General features: G+C 41.2%; 2 protein-coding genes and 1 long non-coding RNA gene across 7 annotated transcripts; 1 reads left to right on the forward strand and 2 right to left on the reverse strand.

Moving 5' to 3' along the window:
• Positions 1 to 192: 192 nt before the first annotated feature.
• Positions 193 to 8,558, reverse strand: znf131 (zinc finger protein 131). 3 transcript variants are annotated; one of them, XM_031305388.2, is made up of 9 exons: positions 8,388 to 8,558; positions 7,028 to 7,175; positions 6,468 to 6,569; positions 5,997 to 6,141; positions 3,130 to 3,238; positions 2,785 to 2,976; positions 2,255 to 2,630; positions 2,003 to 2,133; positions 193 to 1,259 (listed from the first exon to the last, which is right to left on the reverse strand). In XM_031305388.2, the coding sequence occupies exons 2-9, from the start codon at positions 7,155 to 7,157 to the stop codon at positions 741 to 743; spliced, it is 1,704 nt and encodes a 567-aa protein (XP_031161248.1). In that variant the 5' UTR covers positions 7,158 to 7,175; positions 8,388 to 8,558; the 3' UTR covers positions 193 to 740. The 3 variants fall into 3 exon arrangements, with proteins under 3 accessions (XP_031161248.1, XP_031161246.1, XP_031161245.1); XM_031305386.2 differs by lacking the exon at positions 8,388 to 8,558 and adding an exon at positions 8,149 to 8,286 and having other exon boundaries at positions 2,812 to 2,976; XM_031305385.2 differs by lacking the exon at positions 8,388 to 8,558 and adding an exon at positions 8,149 to 8,286.
• A 5,568-nt stretch (positions 8,559 to 14,126) lies between these two features.
• LOC116054379 (selenoprotein P) lies at positions 14,127 to 17,178 on the forward strand. 3 transcript variants are annotated; one of them, XM_031305907.2, is made up of 5 exons: positions 14,127 to 14,365; positions 15,003 to 15,233; positions 15,444 to 15,656; positions 15,755 to 15,872; positions 16,030 to 17,178. In XM_031305907.2, exons 2-5 carry the CDS (start codon positions 15,031 to 15,033, stop codon positions 16,621 to 16,623), a joined length of 1,128 nt encoding a protein of 375 aa, XP_031161767.1. In that variant the 5' UTR covers positions 14,127 to 14,365; positions 15,003 to 15,030; the 3' UTR covers positions 16,624 to 17,178. The 3 variants fall into 3 exon arrangements, with proteins under 3 accessions (XP_031161767.1, XP_035847730.1, XP_031161768.1); XM_035991837.1 differs by having other exon boundaries at positions 16,030 to 16,599; XM_031305908.2 differs by having other exon boundaries at positions 14,230 to 14,365; positions 15,000 to 15,233.
• Positions 16,976 to 18,071, reverse strand: LOC116054380. The gene is made up of 2 exons (XR_004106053.2): positions 17,398 to 18,071; positions 16,976 to 17,314 (listed from the first exon to the last, which is right to left on the reverse strand). It is a non-coding gene; the product is annotated as an uncharacterized LOC116054380 (long non-coding RNA).
• Between the last annotated feature and the right edge of the window lie 5,394 nt (positions 18,072 to 23,465).

The raw sequence follows: 23,465 nt of genomic DNA on the forward strand, positions 1-23,465 counted from the left end.
ACTTTATGAAGTGATAAGGACAAAAGCAAGGGCTAATGGACAGTTGTCCATTAACACATCTGGCAGATATGGAGCAGGTTTAAGGAAGAAGAAAAAACTAATCCTGAAGGCATAATAATTTTAAGAGCATTTCTAAATGTATATATACCCTCTCCGAGTTGATTTTAAGATAAAGATCTCAGTAGATGCATGCAAGACTTGTAGTCCATTCTGGAAACCAATTTTATTCCATACGAGTTTCTACAAAAACACCAAAAGTCAATATGAAAATAAGCTTGAACAAAACTGTAGCATTAGTACTGAAGAACATCAGCACCATACATACATTGTTTGAGCGGCCACAAGAACATTTCATTCATTGTCAAATTGTCTTGGCAAGTGACCCAAACTAAAAGAACATATACATTTGAGGTAAAATAAGGACACAGGAAAAACACATGAAAATAGAGTAATCGACAATACGTGATATGATGGCAAACGGCATTAAAATAAATACAGGATCATTAGCAGGAAATGATCTCTCTCTGTAACTCTGTCCATAACGCAGAGTTCAAAGAGTAAGAGGTGGTGGAAATCGAGTCATTCAATGTGATGGCAGACAGCAGGACATAGTTTGAGGGGACATGCTGTATCCCACATGCAGTGTTCTTTATGGAAATTAAGTCAGCTACAGGATACTGCAGCCGTTCAGGACTGAACGAGTGTCCTGCAGGTCCTTTAAGACAGTCTTTTTGACATTCTCATACAACCACTGCTTGTACTGCCTCCTCAACACTCACCATTTCACCCTCCATCTCTACTTCCACCTGAGAGTTCACCACCTGCTGCCCATCAACTTCAGTCGTGGTCACATGCACCACCTGGATCTGCACCCCGGCCCGCTTTAATCTCTCTACGTCCTCCTCACACATCTCCGCCACCCCTCCATCCTCCACCACAACTGTTGCAGTCTCCTCCATCTCCATCACATCCACGGGCTCCACTGTGACGTGTTCCACCTGGATTCCATCATCCAGCAGGACAGTTTCGCCTCCTTCTATGCTCTGCGTTGCGATGGCGAGTGCGGTAGAGTCGGTGATGACCAGTTCTTCAGAGGACTTGTTGTCCTCAATGGAATGGACGTCTTTTAGGTGGGCCTTTAGTTCTTTTGGGTGGGTGAACCACATGTCACACATGGTGCAGTGGTTGGGCTTGACGCCTGTGTGGCTCACAAGATGGTCTTTGAACTGGTCCCAGCTGTTGAATACACTGCTGCAGACCTGATGGAGGAGAAAATAATAGGTCACATGGGAAGCATGGAGTCTATAAAACTTCAGAAAACTGTGACAAATGCCCATCCCAATATTCTGGACGCCAAGGTGAGGTCATCAATGATCTCGTTTTCATGTACCAGCAGCCTATAACCAATTCTATTTACTAATGTAAGACCAAATAAAAGCAACATATTCTTTGGAGAATTTGAAACCAACCAATCAACTTTTACTTGAAAAATGTCTACAACAGATAATCAATTATTAAGTAGTTGCCCATTAATTTTAAATCTATCAAATAATCAAATCCTTGCAGCTCCACCCTATTCCTTTGTTTACTTGTAAACATTAATGGAAAGCTGTGGCGCAAACTAGACTTTTAAAATACAGAAATCCATTATTCACCTGTCAAGCATATCTTGCATATAGGGGATCAAGTTTACCAATACCCTGTATTGCAGATATTTAATTTCACATGGCTTACATTAGGAGGAAACACTTTACTGAGACATTCATTTCTCAAGGTAAGCCTCCACAATCTAAACTGTATGACAATTCATCAATACATTCTTAGTACATTACTCAATGCATCTGTCCACACAGAAAGTCTGGGCATTATGTCTGCATGAAGTGAATAAATACATTTACATAATGTGGAGGGGGAAAAAAAAAAAGGTAAAATCTTTTTTTCTACTGTAGACACTGCACTGGCAGGGGAGCGCTTGATGGCCTTGATTCTGGACAAACTGTACCTGGCATTCATAGAGTTTCTTGCGTCCTTTCTTGGCTCCGGCCCCATTCTGACAGGCTGCCATATGGCACTTCAGTGTGCTGTTCCTTGCAAAATGCTCATGGCAATCTGGACACTCGTACGGCTTTTCACCTACAGATAAAGGTAAGCATGTATTTTCAATGCTAGATGTATAAGTCAATGATACGTTACTATGACTGTACTAAATCAAGTCATTTGCAAACACAAAACCAGCTTTATTTTTCATTCTCACCAGTGTGCTTCCGCAAGTGCTCCTTAAAGTGGCCGAAGTGGTCAAAGTGCTTTTTACAGTATTCACAAACATGCACTTTCTTCTGGGGTTTCTGGTTTCGAGACAGCTCTTCTGCATCAAAATGAAACGTGCCAATGTGCTGCTTCAAGGCGCCCTCCCGTGTGTAGGCTTTCCCGCAGTGGTTGCACACGTGGGGTTTGTCAAGCATGCCCAGGTGTGTTTTCAAGTGTTGTTTGAGGTGGTAGTACAACTTGAAGCTACGGTCACACTTGTTGCAGCGGAACATGTTGTCCACTTGGGAAATCTGGACCTCTACGACCTCGACATTTTCCAGCACCTTGGAGGCAGTCACCGTTTCCTCCTGATACACCACCTCCTGCCACGCACAAACACAGGCAACGCAGGGTTGATCCTTTTACATCCATAACTCTTACTGTAAATACACAGTTTACCAATTAATAAACCAAAAAAAAAAAAAACATGAAACTTGGCTTAAAAAGGAAGGTCTGTACAAATACAAGTCAATAAACCTCTTCTATTCCTCCCTTTCTAATGACCTGTAGCGTGGGTTCCCCTTGCTGATACTTGCTGGTTATGTCAGCAAGAAGAGCCAAAGCAGAGTCATCTGATGCCGCCTGAGCATTCTTTGCTGCATCCACCACCTCCTCCAGGCCAGACTCCTCCACCTTGATGGGCCCTTCCCCTATCACCTCAATCTCCACCTAGAGAACATTAAAAACATTCAGTCCTACCAATTAATGCGTGGACAAAGTCATCTGTGTGCACTTCATACAATAAGCAGAATGAATCTTAATGTCCACTGCTTTTTAAGGAACTAATATCTCTATGAGTGTGACCATTATGAACATACTGACCTGATCCCCATCCACTGAAGGTAGGGTTTCTGTAATCACATTAGATGTCTCAGCAATCTTCCTCTTTTTGCCTCTGCTCTTTGCTGTCAGCGAGGGATTCTCATTCATCCTACAGGAGAAGACAAGCTCTTGTTAAGAGGTAACAATGTTTAGATGGAGTCCTGAGACAAATTCCTTTCTAGCTTTCTAAAACATTTCGCCACTAAATGTGTACATGACATCATTTAAATATGCATAGTGACACAATTTAAGCTTCATCAGCTGTGATAGGTGACAGGTCAACTGCGCGTAAAGGCCCTGACAGACCAAGGCGACCGACGGCCGTCAGTCCAAGTTGGGCCCTAATTTGTGCGGTGTGTCCCGCACCGTTGCCACAAGATGGCCTTCGTCTGCATTTTTTGGCCGCTGTCGCTCACCGGAGCGCAAGGGTTGAAAAGGGTACCGAGGAAAGCAAACAAACGACTGTGAGAGCGCACATAAAGCTCCTTTCATTTTTCATCTCATCTGATCAATCCAATTCACATAAGAGCTGTCAAAACTCGCCAAAAATGACATTTGAATATTCCTTCTAAAAAAAAACACATAGGTTTAGACGATTGGAATAACTATATAATTACTTTGTATAAATACTTGTGTTGGTATGTTTTAAGAATAACATACATCTACATACATACACATTACAAAATAAACTAATGTAATAAACTAGGGCTGTTAATCGATTAAAAAATGTAATCTAATTAATTACATACTCTGTGATTAATTAATCAAAATTAATCGCATACATAATTAACGGTGCCTGAACTGATACTTTTTAAGAAAGTAAAAAAAGAAAAAAAAAAAAAAAAAAAAAAGGGTACTAAACAACAGTCGGTGACATTAAAGAATGGCTTGTTTATTGCTAAGGCCATATGGTCAAAATTAATAGCCTGGGTGACACCAGACCCTTCTCAGTTGTAACTGAGAGTGGGTCTGGGAAAGGTTCATTGACAGCTCATTTCCAAAGGGGCGTCACCAACGGATGCCGCTCAAATGGCTCGAGGGCGCATTGGATAGTCCTTCAACCAATCAGACCAACGATCTGGGTGACGCTGCGCTTCGGTAGCCGTCATGTTGAATGTAAACAAAAAGCTGCTCGCCGTCGCTGCACTATCGTCGTCAGGTAAAGCCCGCCTCAACGGTTGTGATTGGTGTAAAGCCCACCTCAGCGGTTGTGATTGGTGTAAAGCCCACCTCAGCGGTTGTGATTGGTGCCTCGATTTTGGGGACATTGGAAATGGGTTTGAATGGGCTCTTCGCCAGACTGACTTGCAGAGCAAATCTCAAATTTGCCGGAAGTTCATCAGGGTTTACCCAGGCTACAAAATTAAATAATTTAATAATAATGTATAACAATAACAATAACTTATTTCACTAGTAAATTTCTGTTGAACGACAAAAACAACCACCAGATGGGAAAAGGACATTTACAATAACTTCAAATGCACCACGAGACCGTAGTTTACCAGTTTCATTGAACGCACCGTCTGTGTTGTTTTTCCGACAGCAGCTGCAGATTGTTATATACCGGTGTTGGCATCCTCTACAGTAAAACACAGTCAAACTTTACACCGTTCAGCGTTAGCTGTCAGCATTTTAACCATGTTTAATCCAGCTACTAGCTAGCGGTAGGCTAACGTTAGCTGCTGTTGAGTATAGTGTTAACTAGCTAGCAGTAGGCTAACGTTAGCTGCTGTCAAGTATAGTGTTAACTAGCTAGCAGTAGGCTAACGTTAGCTGCTGTCGAGTATAGTGTTAACTAGCGCCACGTGCAGCGGTGTTTGTATTGCCTGTATTGTCTTCAGAGCACCAGAGAGAAGACCGCAGACATATCAGTGGCACCAGATTTAGGTAGCCAGGGTTGGCAGGAAGAAGATTTTTACAAGTAAATGTTCCAATTAATGATCCAGGCAGCACATTCTCGTCTCCCTCCTTCATTTTACAGTCCAATGGTGGCTAGAACGGCTCTGGGTCTAACATCAATATGGAATGGATTAATCTGTGTTATTTTTTTTTTAACGCGTTATTTTTTCTCCGATTAATTAATCGAAATTAACGTGTTATTTTGACAGCCCTATAATAAACTAATATCCTATACCGTGAAATTTAATATTAAAGACCGTAATAGACCTCCCTCTCTCTGCACCGCTAAACAATTAGCCCCCTAGCAAGCTAGCTTACCAGCCTGCTGACCGGCCTCTAAATTAGTAAAATTTAACAACTTAATGTTTAATTCACACGCTCTTGTCACATCGTAGAAACGCACATTAATATCACCATATGAGTGACAACTTTGTTTGGCAAATTTTCTGTAACCAGTGTAGGATGAAGGCATGTTGTGTGGGTGGAATTAGCAAGCTAACATTAACTAACAAGCCAGCAGCCGGCCGTTCGGGCTCGGTCCCTCCGCTCCCATCGTAGGGAGAATTCTTTGCCGAGAGAACGGATGACAGACCGGGAGATGGACAGTCTGGTTAGCCATCTCCCGGTGTCCGCGGTCTTCTGAAGCAGAGGGACCGTAGGCTCCGTTCGGTTCTGCAGCTGTTGATTCGAGCAAACACTGTATGTTTGTGGGTATCATAGCAACGTTTGTATCCGTTTTCCCCTTTTGAATGACGAATACATCACCGCCGCCTGCTGGTATGGAGAGTTATTTCCTCTCACGCAGGAGCGGAACATACGTGGTACTTGGCCGCCGGCTGTAGTCTGTGCGGTGTGTTCCGGTGCTAATTTTTGGCCAAGACACAGGCGATCTGGGTCGACGCCACAGTCGGCCTTCGTTGCCACTAGCTCCTGCCGTCGGCTTGGTGTGTCAGGGACTTAGGACTTACTTATTGTTGAGCGCCTTGATGGCTTCCTGCATCTGGAGGTATTCCGCAGCCTTCCAGACATCATGGGCCTCCTCTTCTCCAACTATCACTAACGTTGCTGTGTAAGTGAACTCCATCAGCTGGCTAAAGGCTGCGTTACTTACTCCTGTCAGAGTAAGTAGAGAGAAGCCGTGGTGAGTAAAAGCTGTTTTACGTATGATAGTAACAAACACAGGAAAACATATTTGTAGCTCAAAATTCTCAGCTGGAGATGTCTGGAACATCACAGTGATTTCAAAATTGATCAAGGAATTGCCTCTCTATTAGATGCAGTTAACAGAACGTTTGGGTAATAACCTTACTTTTTTTATTTATTTTTTTTATAAACTTGCAAATAAGAGGTTTACAGATGTGCTTTATTTCCTATAAATTCCTGAAGAGCTGTCAGGCTACTTTTTATTCCCAAAGAAATTAAATCATAACACAGAATACCTTCTATCTCCACCAGCGGCTCTTGGGTAAAATCCTGGAAGAACTTGTGGAAAAACTGACTGCATGCTGCCAACACTGCTTTATGTGCTCTGAATTGGTGTCCTACAAGAGACATGGACATAAGAGGCATTGCTTAGATAGTTCTACTAAGACATCATAAAGATGACATATAACATATCAGAATCAGAAAGGGTTTTATTGCCAAGTACGTTTTTTAACACATACAAGGAATTTGTTTTGGTGGTGTTGGTGCACGTCACACATTCTCTAGATGGAATATTAAACAATATAAGTATAAGTATATGTACACAGTATGTATTAAATTAAAAATAAAGAATAAATAAAGATATAAATAAAAAATAAAGAGCAAAGAGCATTACAGCAGAGAGAGAACAGTGGCATGAAGAGCCAGGTGTGGAGAGAGTCAGTGTGGTTTCCGGGCCTTGTTAATAAGGCTAGTGGCGGAGGGGAAAAAGCTGTTCATGTGACGTGAGGTTTTGGTCCTGATGGACCTCAGCCTCCTGCCAGAGGGGAGTGTCTCAAAGAGTACGCCTACTTACCATCCACAATCAAGGTAATGTCGGTGAACTGGTCCAGCTGTCGTTGTTCATTAAGTTTGTCCATCATGACTTTGTAATGCGCTGGGTACTCATTGCATCCTTCCACCTCACCCTCCACCTCAGCCGCCATTATTGACCTTATCCTTCTCTGCACAGAATGGAGGAAGATGGACATACAATTCTTAATTTAGTTTGAGAAAAGTAACAGCTATCAGCTGAATCGAGCACACACACACGCACACACACACACACACACACACACACAATTACATAATTGTCCATTTTTGTACATAATCATTGTTTCTTTGTTTAACCGCAAAAACGTTTTATGATAGTAAAGAGGCGTTGTTTACTTCAGCTCTAGGTGTATGCCTCATAATGTCAGTATGATTGAGCTGGATTCCTGGTTACAGTTTTCTTTACATTACATGTCATTTAGCTTTTTTATCCAAAGCGACTTACAATTGCTATGTCAGAGGTCGCACGCCTCTGGAGCAACTATGGGTTAAGTGTCTTGCTCAGGGACGCATTGGTTGATGTATCACAGTGGGAATCGAACCCAGGTCTCCCACACCAAAGGCATGTGTCATATCCACTGCGCCATCAAAATGTATCAAAATGTTGACCACTGCATCACTGAATTTGTCGTTTTAGTGCACAGCTGGCAGACCAGCATCAAAACAACGGAGAAAGACTGTAATTCAATTGTATTAAGTTAAAGGAAATTATCTGAGGCTCAAAGCTGAAAAGGGATTTACAGGGCAACAACATTGCACAGAACCAACAGGACGAGGAAGTCAAGTTGAGGGCCCATGATAACCACATCAATACCGGGCCTAATTAAACGTTACACTTGCCAGAAACTCCGAAGTGAAAGTGTAACGTTACACAAAAACATTCTGCTGAAGTTTAAGAGTGTGCTCTGGCGTGCCACACGGGGTGGCATGCATGTTATTCAACCAATGACCCCACACATGGTTTTTCATTTTGCTAACGTTAAAAGCTTTGCTAGTCCAGCTCCATGTTAGCTTAACGTTAACTAGCAAACATACAATCCTGCCTCCAACAGAAGAACAAAGTATGTTTACATACCCGAGACATATAACCAACGCCGAACTTACCAGGACTAGATATACCAATGCAATCTTTTCGAAAGTGGAACATGAAGGAAATAAACATGGTACAACCCCAGAGTGTCGCATGTAACGTTAACGGGCCTCCTAGCACGCTCGCCATTTCGCGTTTGACAATCAACATTACGTCATCAAACCGCGCATTAAAATACACTTTTCCCAGATATATTTCCTAATTATAACCGCTGAGGGTTAAAATACACGTTACAAACCATCGGTTTACATACCTCAAGTTTGGTTACGCTGCTTCAGAAAGTTGTTTTTCGGAAATATTTCCTTCGACGCATGTAGCGCTGTTCTACGCTCGTTGCTCCAAAAAGGGCGGTCGTTCAACCCTCGGGCCTCGGATTCCCAGAAACCCTTGCCAAGTCAAGGACGCCAAGGAGCGTTGCTTAGTGACAGTGGTGAGTAACGACAGTTTAGATCTTCTTCTTATCAAAGGCTTTGTTCTTATCAACAACAAAAAAACTACTATGAACCAGGCAAACTAATAATTACCAAAACGGATAACAGTAAATTCAGATTTACAGTTTTTTTCGATTGCTAAAGACGTGGTCATAACTGAAGCCACATGTGCAAAACTTTAAATACAGTCTGCATTACAAACAGTCACCTGAACTAAACAGTTCACATTACCTGCAAAACTCATTCCAAGCAACACAACTCTAAGGACGCAAAACGAACCTATGGGTTAATAACAGATTACGATCGCGTTCTCGTATACAGTAGGGATGGGCGATACCACACTTTTAGGAGTCGATGCCGATACTTTTTCTTGCATTTTCATCGATAGCGATACTGATACCGTTAATTTCTTATTGGCAATTTTCGTCATTAAAAATATTATTACATTTAAGACAAATCACAAGACAAATACAGACCATTTATACAAAATGTATTATGGTCAATACATAATAAAATTAAAATTAAAATAAATAACATAAATATGAATGAAATAAATTAAATATTAACAAAAACATACACATTTTCAGGCCCATGGCTGTGTCGCTGTCGGCTGTGTCGCTCGTCTCCTGTCACGTGACATGGGCCAGCTCAATACGCCGCCAGGTACAGGGGTGTCCTGTAATAGTAATTTAAGTAAGTAATCTAAAACAGCTGAAAGTGATGCATACACCCCCAATTATTATTTTTTAGTTTATATCGATATTTTTTTAAGGAAATGATGCCAAATGAGTAGCGTGAGTATATCGATCTATCGATACCACAGGATCGATACACCCATCCCTAGTATACAGGCGGCCGCCATCTTGGGAGCTACTGTCTTTATAATCTATCTTTTTAATAAACTGTCTGTACACGTAAAAAGTTCTCAATGCTTGGTTAACATTTAGGGACCCTCATTATGCTACCGTTGAAGTGTGGTGATATTTTGAGCCTTTTTAGTGGTATAAATAGCGATTTGTTTTTACTTTCCCTGTGCCCCGAATACTAGAGTTGTAAGCTAATCAGCGGTCCGCGCTAGCTTGTTTCAAACTACAAAAACATTAAATTAGCATGAAAACATGTCCCAGAGAACGATCGAGTGGGTACACATCTGTTATTAACTCCTAGGTTCGTTTTGAGACAACACACACTGTCACTCAGAACACACTGAGTAAAAACACTAGCATCAAACACCAATACAGAAATTACAAACTTTTAATCTTTACAGTTTGAATAATTGACTTCACACTAATCAATAGTTACTTTAAAGGTCCCATGGCATGAAAATTTCACTTTATGAGGTTTTTTAACATTAATATGAGTTTCCCTAGCCTGCCCATTGTCCCCCAGTGGCTATGGCGATAGGTGTAAACCAAGCCCTGGGTATCCTGCTCTGCCTTTCAGAAAATGAAAGCTCAGATGGGCCAATCTGGAATCTCCCTCTTATGACCTCATAAAGGGGAAGGTTACCTCCCCTTTCTCTGCTTTGCCTGCCCAGATAATTTGGCCTGCCCATGAGAAAGAGAGAGACATCATGGCTTGCAAACGAGCGAAGCATGGCAGTTGGTCAAGGCCACACCCCCACCCTCTACCTTGCCCCGCCTCTCTCCTCCTCAATAGCATTTAAAGCTACAGACACAGAAATGGCACATAGGAAAGCTCATTGTGGGACTGGCTCTAGTGGCTGTAATTCTGCACCAAGGCTGAATTTTTGGAAATAGACTTCAGATACAGTATTAGGGGACCACTAAGGCCTACATAAAAGCATCCAAAAAGCAGCATGTCATAGGAACTTTAAAGAAAAGAGTGAAATTCTTTCATGTGAACATTTTTATTTTTGTCATACCAGTTTTTTTTATGTAAACAAAAGGGAATGAAAATCAGCAGTTTGCTTCAATATATATATATCATTTTATTTTATCTGTAGTAATTTATGTAATGACTGGGGGAAATAAAAGTTAAAAACTAAAGGTATGTAATAACAAAGAACATTGGATGTCCTCGCTTGCCATGCACCTGCATCATCCATAAATACAAATGAATGTGATGTTTCCATTGCTTCCACCTCCATTATTTTCTGAAAAACAGTAAGTCTCAGTTTTACTAGTAAATGTAGTGTTTTTCACATTTTTCATGTATATGTAACCTCAGACATCTTACCTGGACATGTTGGTATCTATTTCCATTAAATTAAATTAAATTTTATTTATAGAATCAAATCATAACAAGAGTTATCTCGAGACACTTTACAGATAGAGTAGGTCTAGACCACACTCTATAATTTACAAAGACCCAACAATTCCAGTAATTCCCACTAAGCAAGCATTTACAGTAGTGAAACAGTGGCGAGGAAACCTTAAGTGGTTAGGGAGAAACCTCGGACAGACCCAGGCTTTTGGTGGGCAGTTGTCTGCCGGTGCCGGTTGGGGGTACAATGAACAGTGGCAATTATAGTCACAATAAAGATAATGGAACTATGACTAGAAATAGTAGTTGTTGTAGTAGTTCATGGCGTAGCAGGGCACTGCAGGGCGTAGCAGGGTGAAGCAGGGCATAGCATGACATAGCAGGGCATAGCAGGGCACTGCAGGGCGTAGCTGGATGTAGCAGGGCACTGCATGGCGTAGCAGGGCACTGCACGGCGTAGCAGGGCATAGTAGGGTGTAGCAGGGCATAGCAGGGTGTAGCAGGCTAGCAGGACCACGGCGACAGCTGCAACCATGATTTAGGTGCCACCCTAATCCAGGGAAAACTGCGGGATGAGAAAACATAAGGGCTGCTCTTTTACCCGTTTACTGTTTCTCTCGAACAGTACAGTGTATAATTGATTGATTCTTATTTGGTGTTTCTTTATTTAAAAACAAAAAAAATCTTTCTGAGCTTTCCCTATATAATGTACAGTATGTGTTCACAAACAAGTATTTTACTTGAAATTGCAATCAGCATTGTTTGAAATGCACCAGACTGAAATCTATTCAGTTTTGAATGTATGGTTAACAGGTTAACAGTTTTGACAGCAGGATGTTAGCTTTTGAACAAAGTGCTGTGAATCCACAATGTTGTGCAGGTTGTGGTTAAAGTCATGATAAGTGTGTAGAGTTTTGAAAACTGTGTTCAAGCAATTAAAAATGAACTAGATTTTGGTTCACATGAACTGCTGCTGTGCAGACTGTAGTTAGAGTTTTGCACATGTAGCTCCAGTTGTGCCCACTGTCGTTTAGCAATCGAAAAAAAACTGTAATATACATTACATTATCTATTTATTTAATAGTAATAAGAATGGCAATGCATCCTTCCTATCATTAAAATACAAGATAGATATTATTTTTTTTAAAAAGTCCTGCATTCAAATAAGATTTAGGAAGAGGCATTAATTTTAAGCTACTTAAAGTAGGGCCTATCATAACTAAGTTTGCTTTCAGTACTCAATACATGTCTCGGCATGCATAACTTTATATAAGGTTAAAATCAGGGGACATCAGATAATACAGAATTGTATTAATCCCAATATGTTTGTGCCAAAGTAAAACAAATTAAAAGTTGAAAAACATATACATTTAGAATAAAGGGAGGTGCAAAGTACAAATGATGATGCAATAAATGAATGAATGTTTACAGTGTTGCAAATTATAGACAGTAGGAGTGAACTGTACAAACTGTACATAATGGTGCGTGTTTTTATCATATGTTACAAATTACAAGCACAGACATAGTATGAAAGGGAAAACATGTATGAACTGTATGGCAGGGTGCACCATACAGGTAGACGATGTGATATAATAAGAAAAGGAGTTACAGTAACATTAGCAGTTTGAGTGGGAGGCATATACTGTAGCATGGTGCATGATTGTAATTCTTGTCAGTTGCACCAAACTGAGAAGACAACACCCAAGTGTAAAATATCTCTAAGAATTTTTTATGCTGACATAGGTTTCTAAAATATTGCACAACCTGTTTTTTAGTGTTTTAGTGTAGTTTAGTGTTATCAATATATACTATTATCAATTCATATCTCTTGAACTGATATGCATTGTTATATGCAGGTCAGTGTGCCCTGATAAAGAGCATTTGTCACAGTGCCAGACACTGTAAATGAGTAACACTGGGTCATAGAAAACTAGTCTGGCAGGTCAAAGGTCATTCTCTGCTGTATCAGCTGACACTACACCACAGTCGTTACATCTCAATGCAACCGATCAGGTGGTGTTTTTGGACACTGATCTCTCGCTTGTGTATTCCGGCAGCAAAGTGCATTCCAAAATGTTAAAGCATGCCACCAAGTAAACTAACTTTGCTACAGTTAGTGTCTCAAGTGTTCCTGGCAGAACTCCAGAAATAAGCACAAGTAGCAGGAGCTTTGTGTGTTCCAAATGTCTTTACTACTAACCTAAATATTTAATTATGAAAACTTAAAGTGGTAAATCTTGTAGAGTTATACAGGGGGTGCAGGAAGACCTATGCTACTTGGAAACCCAAGCCAACCACACTACAAAATACACCCTAAAAATCACTATTGAGAAGAAGAAACATGATTATAATAAGCTGCAAATATAGAACTTATTGCAGGGCGATTGTTTAAGATTGTCTATTGTGCAGGTGTTTCTTTTATTGTGTCCATCCCCTGTCAGATAGTTACTTCTATTCACACTGTGTTGAAATGTATTTTATTGTTTGTTAAAACACAATGTCACTAACATTTGCTGTTCTAAACTTGCCTTGAACTGAATAATTAACAGTGCTCTTATTATCTCAAACTGCATGGCCCATATCTGCAGACAGACAATCTAACCTGCCTGATTGGATTTTGAGGATTTTAACTCAGGGTACAGGTTAAACAAAAAAATACACTGATAATAACTGGAATAATTTGGTAATGCGCCTGAAGCTGTAAATTAGCTTCAGCAGCTAATGGATTTTATAGATTTTTTGTGATGAAGCTACTGTCTTTTGTGGTTCTTCGTTCCTCCTAAATATCTGCAATATGATCTTCATCATTTCATTTTCTAAGTTCCTCTTTTCTAATTAATTGGGTTTTTTTTGGCCTGCCCTTAACTATACATAACGTGCTCACTTGATCTCCCATGTTCAGTACTTTACAATACCCTGTTAATATTTTCCTACTTTTACTGTCCATGTGTATCTAAGTGCCAGCAGGAATGCTTAAATCGTGTCACTTGTTCATATTGTCCTGCTGTGTTTTTTGTGGACTCTGCAGAGACATGCTGGAAACTGACCAGAGTCCCATCCTCTGTCCTTTTTCACTTCCCCTCTCTGAGCTGACCGTGAAAAACAGAATTGCACAATGTTCTACCATGTTATTGTAGACTCATAATACACCTCAATAATAAAGCCTGCTTAACACAATGTAATAGCATAAGGCCTACATTTGTTTTACAAAGCAAATGCATGCACTATCTCCAGGGCTGACATACAAAGTATTTTAACCGGCCAGAGGCAAGTCTTTCTTCTCACACTATTCTCCTGAAGGAATTTGTCAAACTGCCAGTTGCTACGAAACTTTCATTAAAAGTGTTTGTATCCTGTCAACAAGGGTATTGCATGCACTGTGACTTTTTTAACTTAAAAAAGTGTAGGCATCAGATACAGCCACAGCTGGGCTTGAACTTTGTCCTACCTCCAGATAGAAAAACAACAGGCAGAGTATAAAAGGGGGGAGCAGTGGAGGAAGAGACTTGTTTTTGTTCAAGGAGTTCCAACAACGCAGAGCTGAGCACAGAGAACGAAACCTTTTAACCAAAGGGTAAGTAACAGAATTCATTACACTGCATCAAGTTACTTAAAATGCCACAAATACCCAGAAAGCAAAATGTATTTATTGGTGTTTCCTTTTACAGCTACAGTAAATAGATAAATACTGAGACACAGGACCTAAGGGTATTGCACAATACCTTTCATTGGGTATGCTGCATATCAATGTACCATTTTCTATATGAAGTAACCTTGTCATTACATTGGTATCACATACATAACCTTGGCATGTGGTAATACATTGCAGACAGACATTTTAAACGTATGCTTTCAACACTCAAGCATACATCTTGTTCAACTGCATGCTGTTTCTTAGTAATTACTGTGTATCCACAAGCTTACATTCGTATAGAAACAACATGAGCACAGATTTGGGAATCTTAAATAAACGGCTTTGCTTACTCTTCTAGTTGCACAGTCTCCCTTCTATAGCTTTATTCAGTCAGTTTGGGAGGATCCCTATTTGAAGAATGTAAAAATTATAACCCTTCTCTGACCTTTTGTACAATCCTATCACTTTTCTCTGCTGAGTTTGACCAATCTCTGATGTTCTCTCCTTTTGTCCTCTTTCACCCCTTCCCCAACTTCTCCATCCCCCCACCACTCCCTTCTGTCTCTTTGCTCAGCAGGTTGGAGTAGTGAGGAGGCACCACAGGGATGTGGGCGTGCCTTAGCCTACTCATCACTCTCTGCCTGCTCCATGGGGGCGGTGCAGAGAGTGACGGGGGTGGGCCTCGCTGTCAGCTGCCTCCAGCTTGGAAGATAGGGGAGGTGGAGCCTATGAATGGAGCGATGGGCCAGGTGACGGTGCTGGCCCTTTTCCAGGCCAGCTGATTGTTCTGCTTGGTGCAGGCTTCCAGGTATGTGCTCATCATGTGTTAGCCTATGTCCATCTTGAGATCTTGTTATGCACTTCTGCCTTTCAAGAAAAAACATGACTTTACATTGCATCACCACAGAAGCCCAAAAATCTATGGCAAAGCATGTCATTCACACTGCTTTGTTAGTCAGGAAATGTTACAGTAATGGTATTAGATATTATTAAACTCGGATTTCCCTTGTTTGAGCAGAATGGATGACCTGCGCCAGAAGCTGGAGGGTCAGGGTCTGAAGGATGTGGTCTACATGGTCGTTAACCAGCAGACGGAGCAAGCACGGCGCCTGCACACCATGCTGGCACAGAGACTGTCAGAGAACATCACACTCTACAAACAGGACGAGCAACAGCCTGATGTCTGGAAGACACTGAGTGGACAGAAAGATGACTTTCTCATTTATGACAGGTTTGTTACCTGTAGTGGGTAGTTCATTCATATTTTCAAAAGCAAATCACTTTTCTTTTTTCTGATCCTCATAATTTTTTTTATCAATTTGCCATCAGGTGTGGCCGTCTCACCCACCACATATCTCTTCCATACTCCATCATTGGACAAGGCCATGTTGAGGGTGCGATCAAAGACACCTACTGCAAACGCATATGTGGGGACTGCACTCATGAGGTATAGACCACACATAACTGCAACAGTATGCATTAAATTAAACACGCTTAAGTCCTCACATAGTATGTTGGTAACACATTTAATCAAAGATAAGCTCTAATACACTGACATCTATTTTGGCTCTGTTGTCATTTCTCCTCTCCTAATTTTTCCACAGAGCACTGAGACACCAGAAGGGTGCACGGGGAAAGCAGATGCACAGCCTGACACAGACGCTACCCCAGCTGTACAGGAAGACACTGGGCATGGTCACGGTCATGGTCATGGTCACCACCACGGTCATCACTATGGGGTTAACCATGGTGTTCACCCCCGTGGCCATGATCACAACCATGGTCATCACCATGGAAGCCATGATGGCGCTGGCCAGCAAGGTGTTGGGCAACATAATTTAGATGTAGGCCAGACGCAGATGTCACAGGAGGCCCATCAGGTCCCTTTGAGGCCCTGAGTAAATGAGGCTAGATGAAAGTCAAAGTACAGCTGACAGTGGAGAGCAGGCTCTGACAATGCAGCCTCTCCTAAAGCCAGCTGATGCTGACACTGACGCAGGCTGTTTGGCGATGCAGGGAGTGAGCAACTGGTCGGTCTGTGACACTGTGATGAGGCGCTGCCCGCCTCCTGACAGTGACACGGGCCCAGAGGCGATACAGCCATTAATGTTGTGGAGACCTGACAGTGACGCTCGCCTCCTGCTGCCTGACAGCAGCCTCAGCCAGCCCAATGAGCCTGACCCCAAGGTGTGAGCTGAGGATGAGAGCAGCTGTAAGCTGGCTCTGATATCAGCCTCATATTAATACCAGAAACATCGGGACCAAGCGCTCTTTTTACCAACAAGTATTACCCTGGGAGAGGGCAGGGCAGTCCCTGACAGCAGGCATATGAGATAGATGAACATGAGTCCGAGATCACACTGATAAAGATTAAACAAAGTAGATAAACACATCAAGTAAAACATGCATTGGCGGCTTGTTAACTTGTAACATTTGGCAACAGGTATGCAAATAATTTGACTAAGCCTTAAAGAATATATGACTTGTTTCACCTGTCTCCGCTTGTCTGTCAGTGAGTTGCTCTCATCCTTTCTCAGAAGTGTAGTTGTCATGTTCACAAATGACCTCCTCCATTTTGCTCTCTCCATCCTTTATGAAACCAGGCGCAGAAACTACGCTCTAGTGGCGTCTGTATGAAGTCAGGCAGGAGAGAGAGGAGAGGGTAGTTTAGGAACATGATAAATGCTTTAAACATCTCAAAGTTCAGTATCCAAGAATATTTGAGGGAACAGAAAAAAATAAGATAGATTCTTTAGACAGGGAGTTAGATAATTACCTGAAAGCAAAATAAGTCATAAAAAAACATTTTAAAGCAAATCAAGTTTATCCCAGTGATGTGTTTGTCTGTAGCGCATGCTATTGATCATTGTTCTTGATTACATGTAATGGCTAGCCTGGGAAAACCCTGACGAACTTCTGGCAAATTTGAGATTTGCTCTGCAAGTTACAACTGAGAAGGGTCTGGTGTCAACCAGGCTATGTAACGTAATGTTTTTTTTTACTTAAGTCTGCAAGCTTAAACATATGGCAGGAGTATATTTTACCACATTTCAAATGTTGAATACCATGTTCCTGTATGTTTTCTTTGCATTTTCTGGATTTGCTTTGGAGGTTGCAAATTACACACATTTATACAAGGCTTGCTTAAAAAAATTCATGACTCTATTGTTTAGAAAAGGGCAGAGGGGAAATGAAAGTGGAGCAATGAATGATGGTTGGAATACACTCAGTACTTAATGAAGGTTTCTGCGGGAAGATAATAATCACCTTGAAAATCTGATGCTTGTACAGAGAACTGTATTATGTTAAGGCTGTCAAACATGGAAATTGAGAGTTGAATAAAGATGGTTGAGTTACTTTTTGAGTTTGTGTGTGTGTTCTTGGTAAAGTTGGAACATAAAAGTTGACCATGACTGCATACTGACTTACAAATTTGCTGTGTACGAAGAATTGCTGGGTCTGAGGCAGGGGAGAGGGACTCTTGGTGGTATTTGGCAACTATCCTGCACGTGCCTGAGAAGTTGGATGCGTGTTACTTCAACAAAGAAGAAGGGGTTATATTACCCACAATACTTGCACATTTATGATCTTCATAGAAAGTCTGTAGCATGCATTAAAGTCCAGTAATACACATATATTAAGCCTTTATGCCCATTATGCTGTTAATAAACTGTTTTAACTAAAATATATTTTGGAGATTTAGGTAAAGAAAGGGCGCTATTAAGCTGTTCTGCCTATTATTTGTCAGTAGATGGCGATGAAGATCTACACTATAAACCACTACAACACTCTCAACAGCTGGTGAGTTTACTGATGAACTTGTCCTCCTTGCTGGCCTCACAGGCTTACCAGTTATTTGACAGCTCCACCTATTTTTAACAGAGTGCCTCTTCACCTAAAATCATTAACTAAAGTGGCTTTTCCATTCTGATGAATTACTCTTGTATGTTCAAGGATCATGCATATTAACCCTCTTTCTATAGTTTCCTATGTCCACATGTACCAACACATGCAATTTCAATTCCAGTGGTTCTAACTAACTATCTATTCTGATTTTGCATGCACATGAGAAAGCATGTATGCCACATGTCGAGTGCCAGCTTGAAATGTTTGCAAGAGTAGTCTACAGGGGAATGCTTTCACTTAAAGGTCCTATGACATGCTGCTTTTTGGATGCTTTTATATAGGCCTTAGCGGTCCCCTAATACTGTATCTGAAGTCTCTTTCCCAAAATCCAGCCTTGGTGCAGAATTACAGCCACTAGAGCCAGTCCCACAATGAGCTTTCCTTAGGATGTGGCATTTTTGTGTCTGTAGCTTTAAATGCTATTGAGGAAGATTCCAGATCGGTCCATCTAAGCTTTAATTTCCTCAAAGGCAGAGCAGGATACCCAGGGCTCGGTTTACACCTATCGCCATTTCTAGCCACTGGGGGACCATTGGCAGGCTAGGGGAACTCATATTAATGTTAAAAAACCTCATTAAATGAAATTTTCATGCCATGGGACCTTTAAGTGTAACTAATTTAAAATGGACAATGAAAAACAAAACAAAAACAAAAAAATCCGTTGGGTCCGTTGTGATTTTACTTACAGTATTTTGGTTCCTCAACTATACAGCTGGTTTGACATATATGCATAAACATATTGTTGATTAATGATACACTTGTTAAATCTTTTTTTGTATTGATAATATTGATGATAGACTGCAACGATAGAAAATAAAATAGAAAATGAAAGAAAATAGCTTTAATTCTATTTAAATAAAAAACTGCCCATTTGGTTTGTGGGTGTGTGTTTATTTTGTTTGTACTTTGTGCTCATTTTTCTATGCTAATACTTTGTATATAATAATGTGAACTTACAGCTTGAAACCTGTGTAATTGTCTTCAAGACCTTTTCTCAGTTCAATGTATCTGAATTGCCTTTCTGACTGTGTGTCTGAAAAGGTCAACAAGCAACCGGAGGTAATAAATGAGACCGAGGTGGACTGCCTGTGTGGGCGTAATTGGGCTGAAGATCCAATACAGGGGAACAGTGACTTATGGGTAATTACCTGCAATGTCCCGAGACGAAGATCTGTGAGTAGCTGTCTCTCTGATTCAATCAGCCCCACACAGAGCAGCCTCTGTCTTAATTGTCCGATATGCTTTCCCCCGATGCACAACTGTTCCTACAGCCGTTATTCTCCACTTACTCCAGCAGCAAGAGAGAGAGGGAGTGAGAGAGACAATCACACACTTGTGAACTCATTCTCACACACACACACACACACACACACACACACACACGCACACGACCATACACACAGTACCCGTGTGTTGCTCACATACAAGTTCAGATTCTCCACCCTACAACCACTACACAACCATACACACAATTCCTATTTTCCTCTCTCAGACACAGATCTATTTCTTGCATTTGTAATCTCAGACTACAGTGGGCAGTACATTTTCTTCATTAACATCCTTTTCTGTCATTCAGTACGTTTACATGCACACCAATATTCCACTATTATTCCGAATATGACAATATTCATAAAATTTGATACATGTCATGTAAACAGCTAGCCTGACATGGTCATACTCAGATTCTAGTCAGAATTTCCCGACCTCGAATGTTGTTGTACAGTAATGACACAGTTGGCAGTGAGTTAAGGAGGTCTTTTGAACCGAGTTTGGCCAGTTACATTTTTTTTAAGATTATTTTTTGGGCTTTTCCGCCTTTATGTTGATAGGACAGCTAGGTGAGAAAGGGGAGAGAGAGGGGGAAGACATGCAGGAAATCGTCACAGGTCGGTACCCGGGACCTCTGCGTCGAGGCATAAACCTCCAAGTATATGTGTGCCTGCTCTACCCACAGAACCAACCCGGCCATGGCCAAACAATTTTGCTACGTTAAAGTATGCGCATTTGACGACCAAACTAAATTTCCTAGCTACCAAATACGAACTTTATCATATGTCGGCCAAATGAAATGCTATCAGCAAAAAACTTGAGATTATTGTTCAACATCCCACTACGATGCTCTGTACCAAATTTGGTAAAGATCGGCCATTAGGGCGCGCTATAGGCTGTGTTCAGACTGCAGGCAAAAGTGGCCCAAATCTGGGGTCAAGTGACCAGGAGTCTGGAAATACAGTTAAGCTCTCGCGCAATCGTTACACTTAATGTCCTCGTTATCGGTCCGCACTTTAATACTGTTCGTGACAAAACCTGCATGAAGAAAAGTGTGTTTGCCTATTAGTCTTCAAATTGTATCTCGGGGTGGGGGATACCAACAGTTAATGCTGTGATTTTGGCAAGGTGTTAACAATCAAAAAAAAAAAATTGTTGTAAACATTAATACATATAATACAACATAACATTAATACTGCGGTGACCCCCGTGCGTAATGCTGCATGATGGCACTGCTGGCCCTGCAGGAGGACTAACCCCCTTTGGAAGAATCAGAAGAGAAAAAGGCTTCAGGGACCATGATGATGATTGGCTAATATGCCGATTTAAATTCCATAAAGCTGCGCTCTTGGATCTATGTACTGAATTGGATCCAGTAGAGAGGACAACGCGCCGGAACCGTGCCATCCCGGTCCAAATACAGGTCCTCGCCACTCTGGGGGAAACCGGCTGTTTTCAGAGGGAAATAGCCAGCTAAGTGGGTTTTTTTTAAACAAATATTATATATAATCTTCACCTTTATCACTAAGGCTTGTTTGGATATACTATACAGTATAGTTCGGTTAAATCTTATCATATAGGTCTGGTATATCGAAGCTGTCCCCGAGTGCCGTAATGCCTGCCGTTTTGGAAGATATTATTAATAAAGGTAGTCTATAGATCAGGTTTCCCTACACTGTGCGACAACAGGCCGAAATTATAATTCAATTGGCAGCAATTCACCAGCGTCTGAGAGGTTTTTTGCTTTTTCTCCGCCAGTCGTCATGATTCGACACGATTCGGTGACTGCCAGTGTCATTAACATACTTATCAGCATTCATGAGGTGCTTTGCATTGACTATTTATGGTTAAAAATGGGCGTGTACAGGGTGGGATAAGAGGCTGATCCACGTACGCACACTTTATAAATCTGAATTGTTTTTGGCGTACGCCATTTTTGGCTTTTGGGTGCACGTACACTTTTAGTAAGGATCCTACACACAGTTTTATAAATGAGACCCCTGGTCAGACTTCTTCAGAAGTCGTGTGAACACTCAAATCTTGCCTAGATCTGAATTTTTCAAATCAGATATAGACCACTTCCATATGTGGTCCTGAATCAGACCCAGGTCAGATTTTTTTTCAATGTGGCCGCAGTGTGAACAACCAAGGCGGATTTGATACGACTTTTACGTCAATCTACATCGACATGTCTCACAATTACGCGCTGACAGTAAAATTAAAAAACTTGACTAGGCATCCGAAAGTTTTGAATAAACTGCATCACTGTGAAGCTATTTACAACACAGTCCCACCACTCCTGGCTTCGTCTCTGCATCCACACAGACCTCTGTAGTGAATTTGCATTCATAACCCTGCAAAAGGCCAAAACAGCCAATTCGGCTTTCTTTCTCTTCATTCTTCTCCTCAGCACCTGCTCATTAATGTTACGGCTGCCATTTAACAAACATTTTGAAATAAAAGCGAAAATGCTTACTTCCTCCATAACCTCCCTAATTTTAGTGCAACAACGTGCTGCGTCTGATGTCATTGTTATTGTTCTTTTGCGCATGCGGGTCAGTTCAAAACCGCAAACAGTTTACACTGGAATCTGATATAGGCCACATTTTGAAAGGTAATGTGAACAGCCAAACAAAAAATCTGATCTGAGCAAAAAATCTGAATTAAGCAATAAGACTTGCGGTGTGAACGTAGCCATAATCAACTAAACCAGTTTTGGCCCTTTTGCTCAATCAATGTTAATGGGATATTTGCAATGGCAATGTACCGCAGACCTTGCGGCTCACACCTCTCGATATTTAGTGACGTTTGCCTCACCACCGTCACGCTTTGGGTCCCACTTTCGCACGCTCCCTGGGTCGTCGGGGGCGACTGGCACCGGGAGGCTTGGACCCCATCATAACTGCTTGCAGTTCTAGTTTACTTTTGCTTTTCCAACACTCACATTAGATTATTGGGTTAATTAAAGGTGCAGTAGGTAAGACTTATAAAACTAACTTTATTTGCTGAAACTGACCCTATGTTTGAGTAGAACTACATGAAGCAGTTAATTAAAAAAAAAAAAAGATCTGGCTCCTCTGGCACCACCTACAGCCTGTAGTGCGATTTGCAAAAATCCACAGCTCCCTGTTCAGATCCACCAATCAGGGCCAGGGGGGGGTGTCTAACTGCATGTCAATCATTGCTCATGCACACACATTCATTCTCCCTTATGGGGGGAGGGGCTTAGGAGACCGTTTTGGGCTTTAGCAGAAAGAGGGGAGGGACTGAGAAGTTGTCGATGTTCACATTTTTTGGCTAAGTCCTGGATCTTCGCAATCCTACCTACAGCACTTTTAAATACTGTGTCCAATTTAAGGAGTGTTTAGAAACACAAACATTCTTTGGAATTAACAATTTAAAATCAGTTTAAATGTTTTCTTTTATTTTTAAGGACAACTGATTACAAAAAAAGACATGCACAATATGATTAAGATGCTGTATACATTTATTGTGTAACTTGTTGAAAGCTTATTGATCGCACACACAAAACCAGAAAGGCTCAACTGATAAGAGAACAATATCAAATCATCAAAGATCAACACAGTTCTTGGCCTTGAGTAAAACAGCAGCCAACAGACAAGAACAGTGGCTCCAAGGCCAAGGGGGGCTGGAAATATGGAGCAGTCATATCAATGAATGAAGCTGATACAAACTGATACATTTTAGGTTTGAGGTTTTTACACTTGCGATGCATAATGCAGCCATTACCAATTCTGACAAGTAGAATATTTCTAGTTTTACGAGCCTGGATAACACGTCAGAGAATAACAGTGCACACATAACTCATGCTGCCCCATCCACTGTGGTCTGATGAGGTGGTGGG

This window comes from Sander lucioperca, chromosome 2, assembly GCF_008315115.2.
Source record: "Sander lucioperca isolate FBNREF2018 chromosome 2, SLUC_FBN_1.2, whole genome shotgun sequence".
Lineage (NCBI taxonomy): Eukaryota > Metazoa > Chordata > Actinopteri > Perciformes > Percidae > Sander > Sander lucioperca.

What these genes read in the sequence shown, in the direction of transcription:
- znf131 (XM_031305385.2), bottom strand. Translation starts at nt 8,229, where the DNA reads ATGCGACACTCTGGGGTTGTACCATGTTTATTTCCTTCATGTTCCACT. An exon ending in GCACTTGCGGAAGCACACTG is followed by an intron (nt 2,134 to 2,254) that starts GTGAGAATGAAA and finishes CTTTATCTGTAG; the next exon opens with GTGAAAAGCCGTACGAGTGT. An exon ending in AGAAACTCTATGAATGCCAG is followed by an intron (nt 1,260 to 2,002) that starts GTACAGTTTGTC and finishes CTCCTCCATCAG; the next exon opens with GTCTGCAGCAGTGTATTCAA.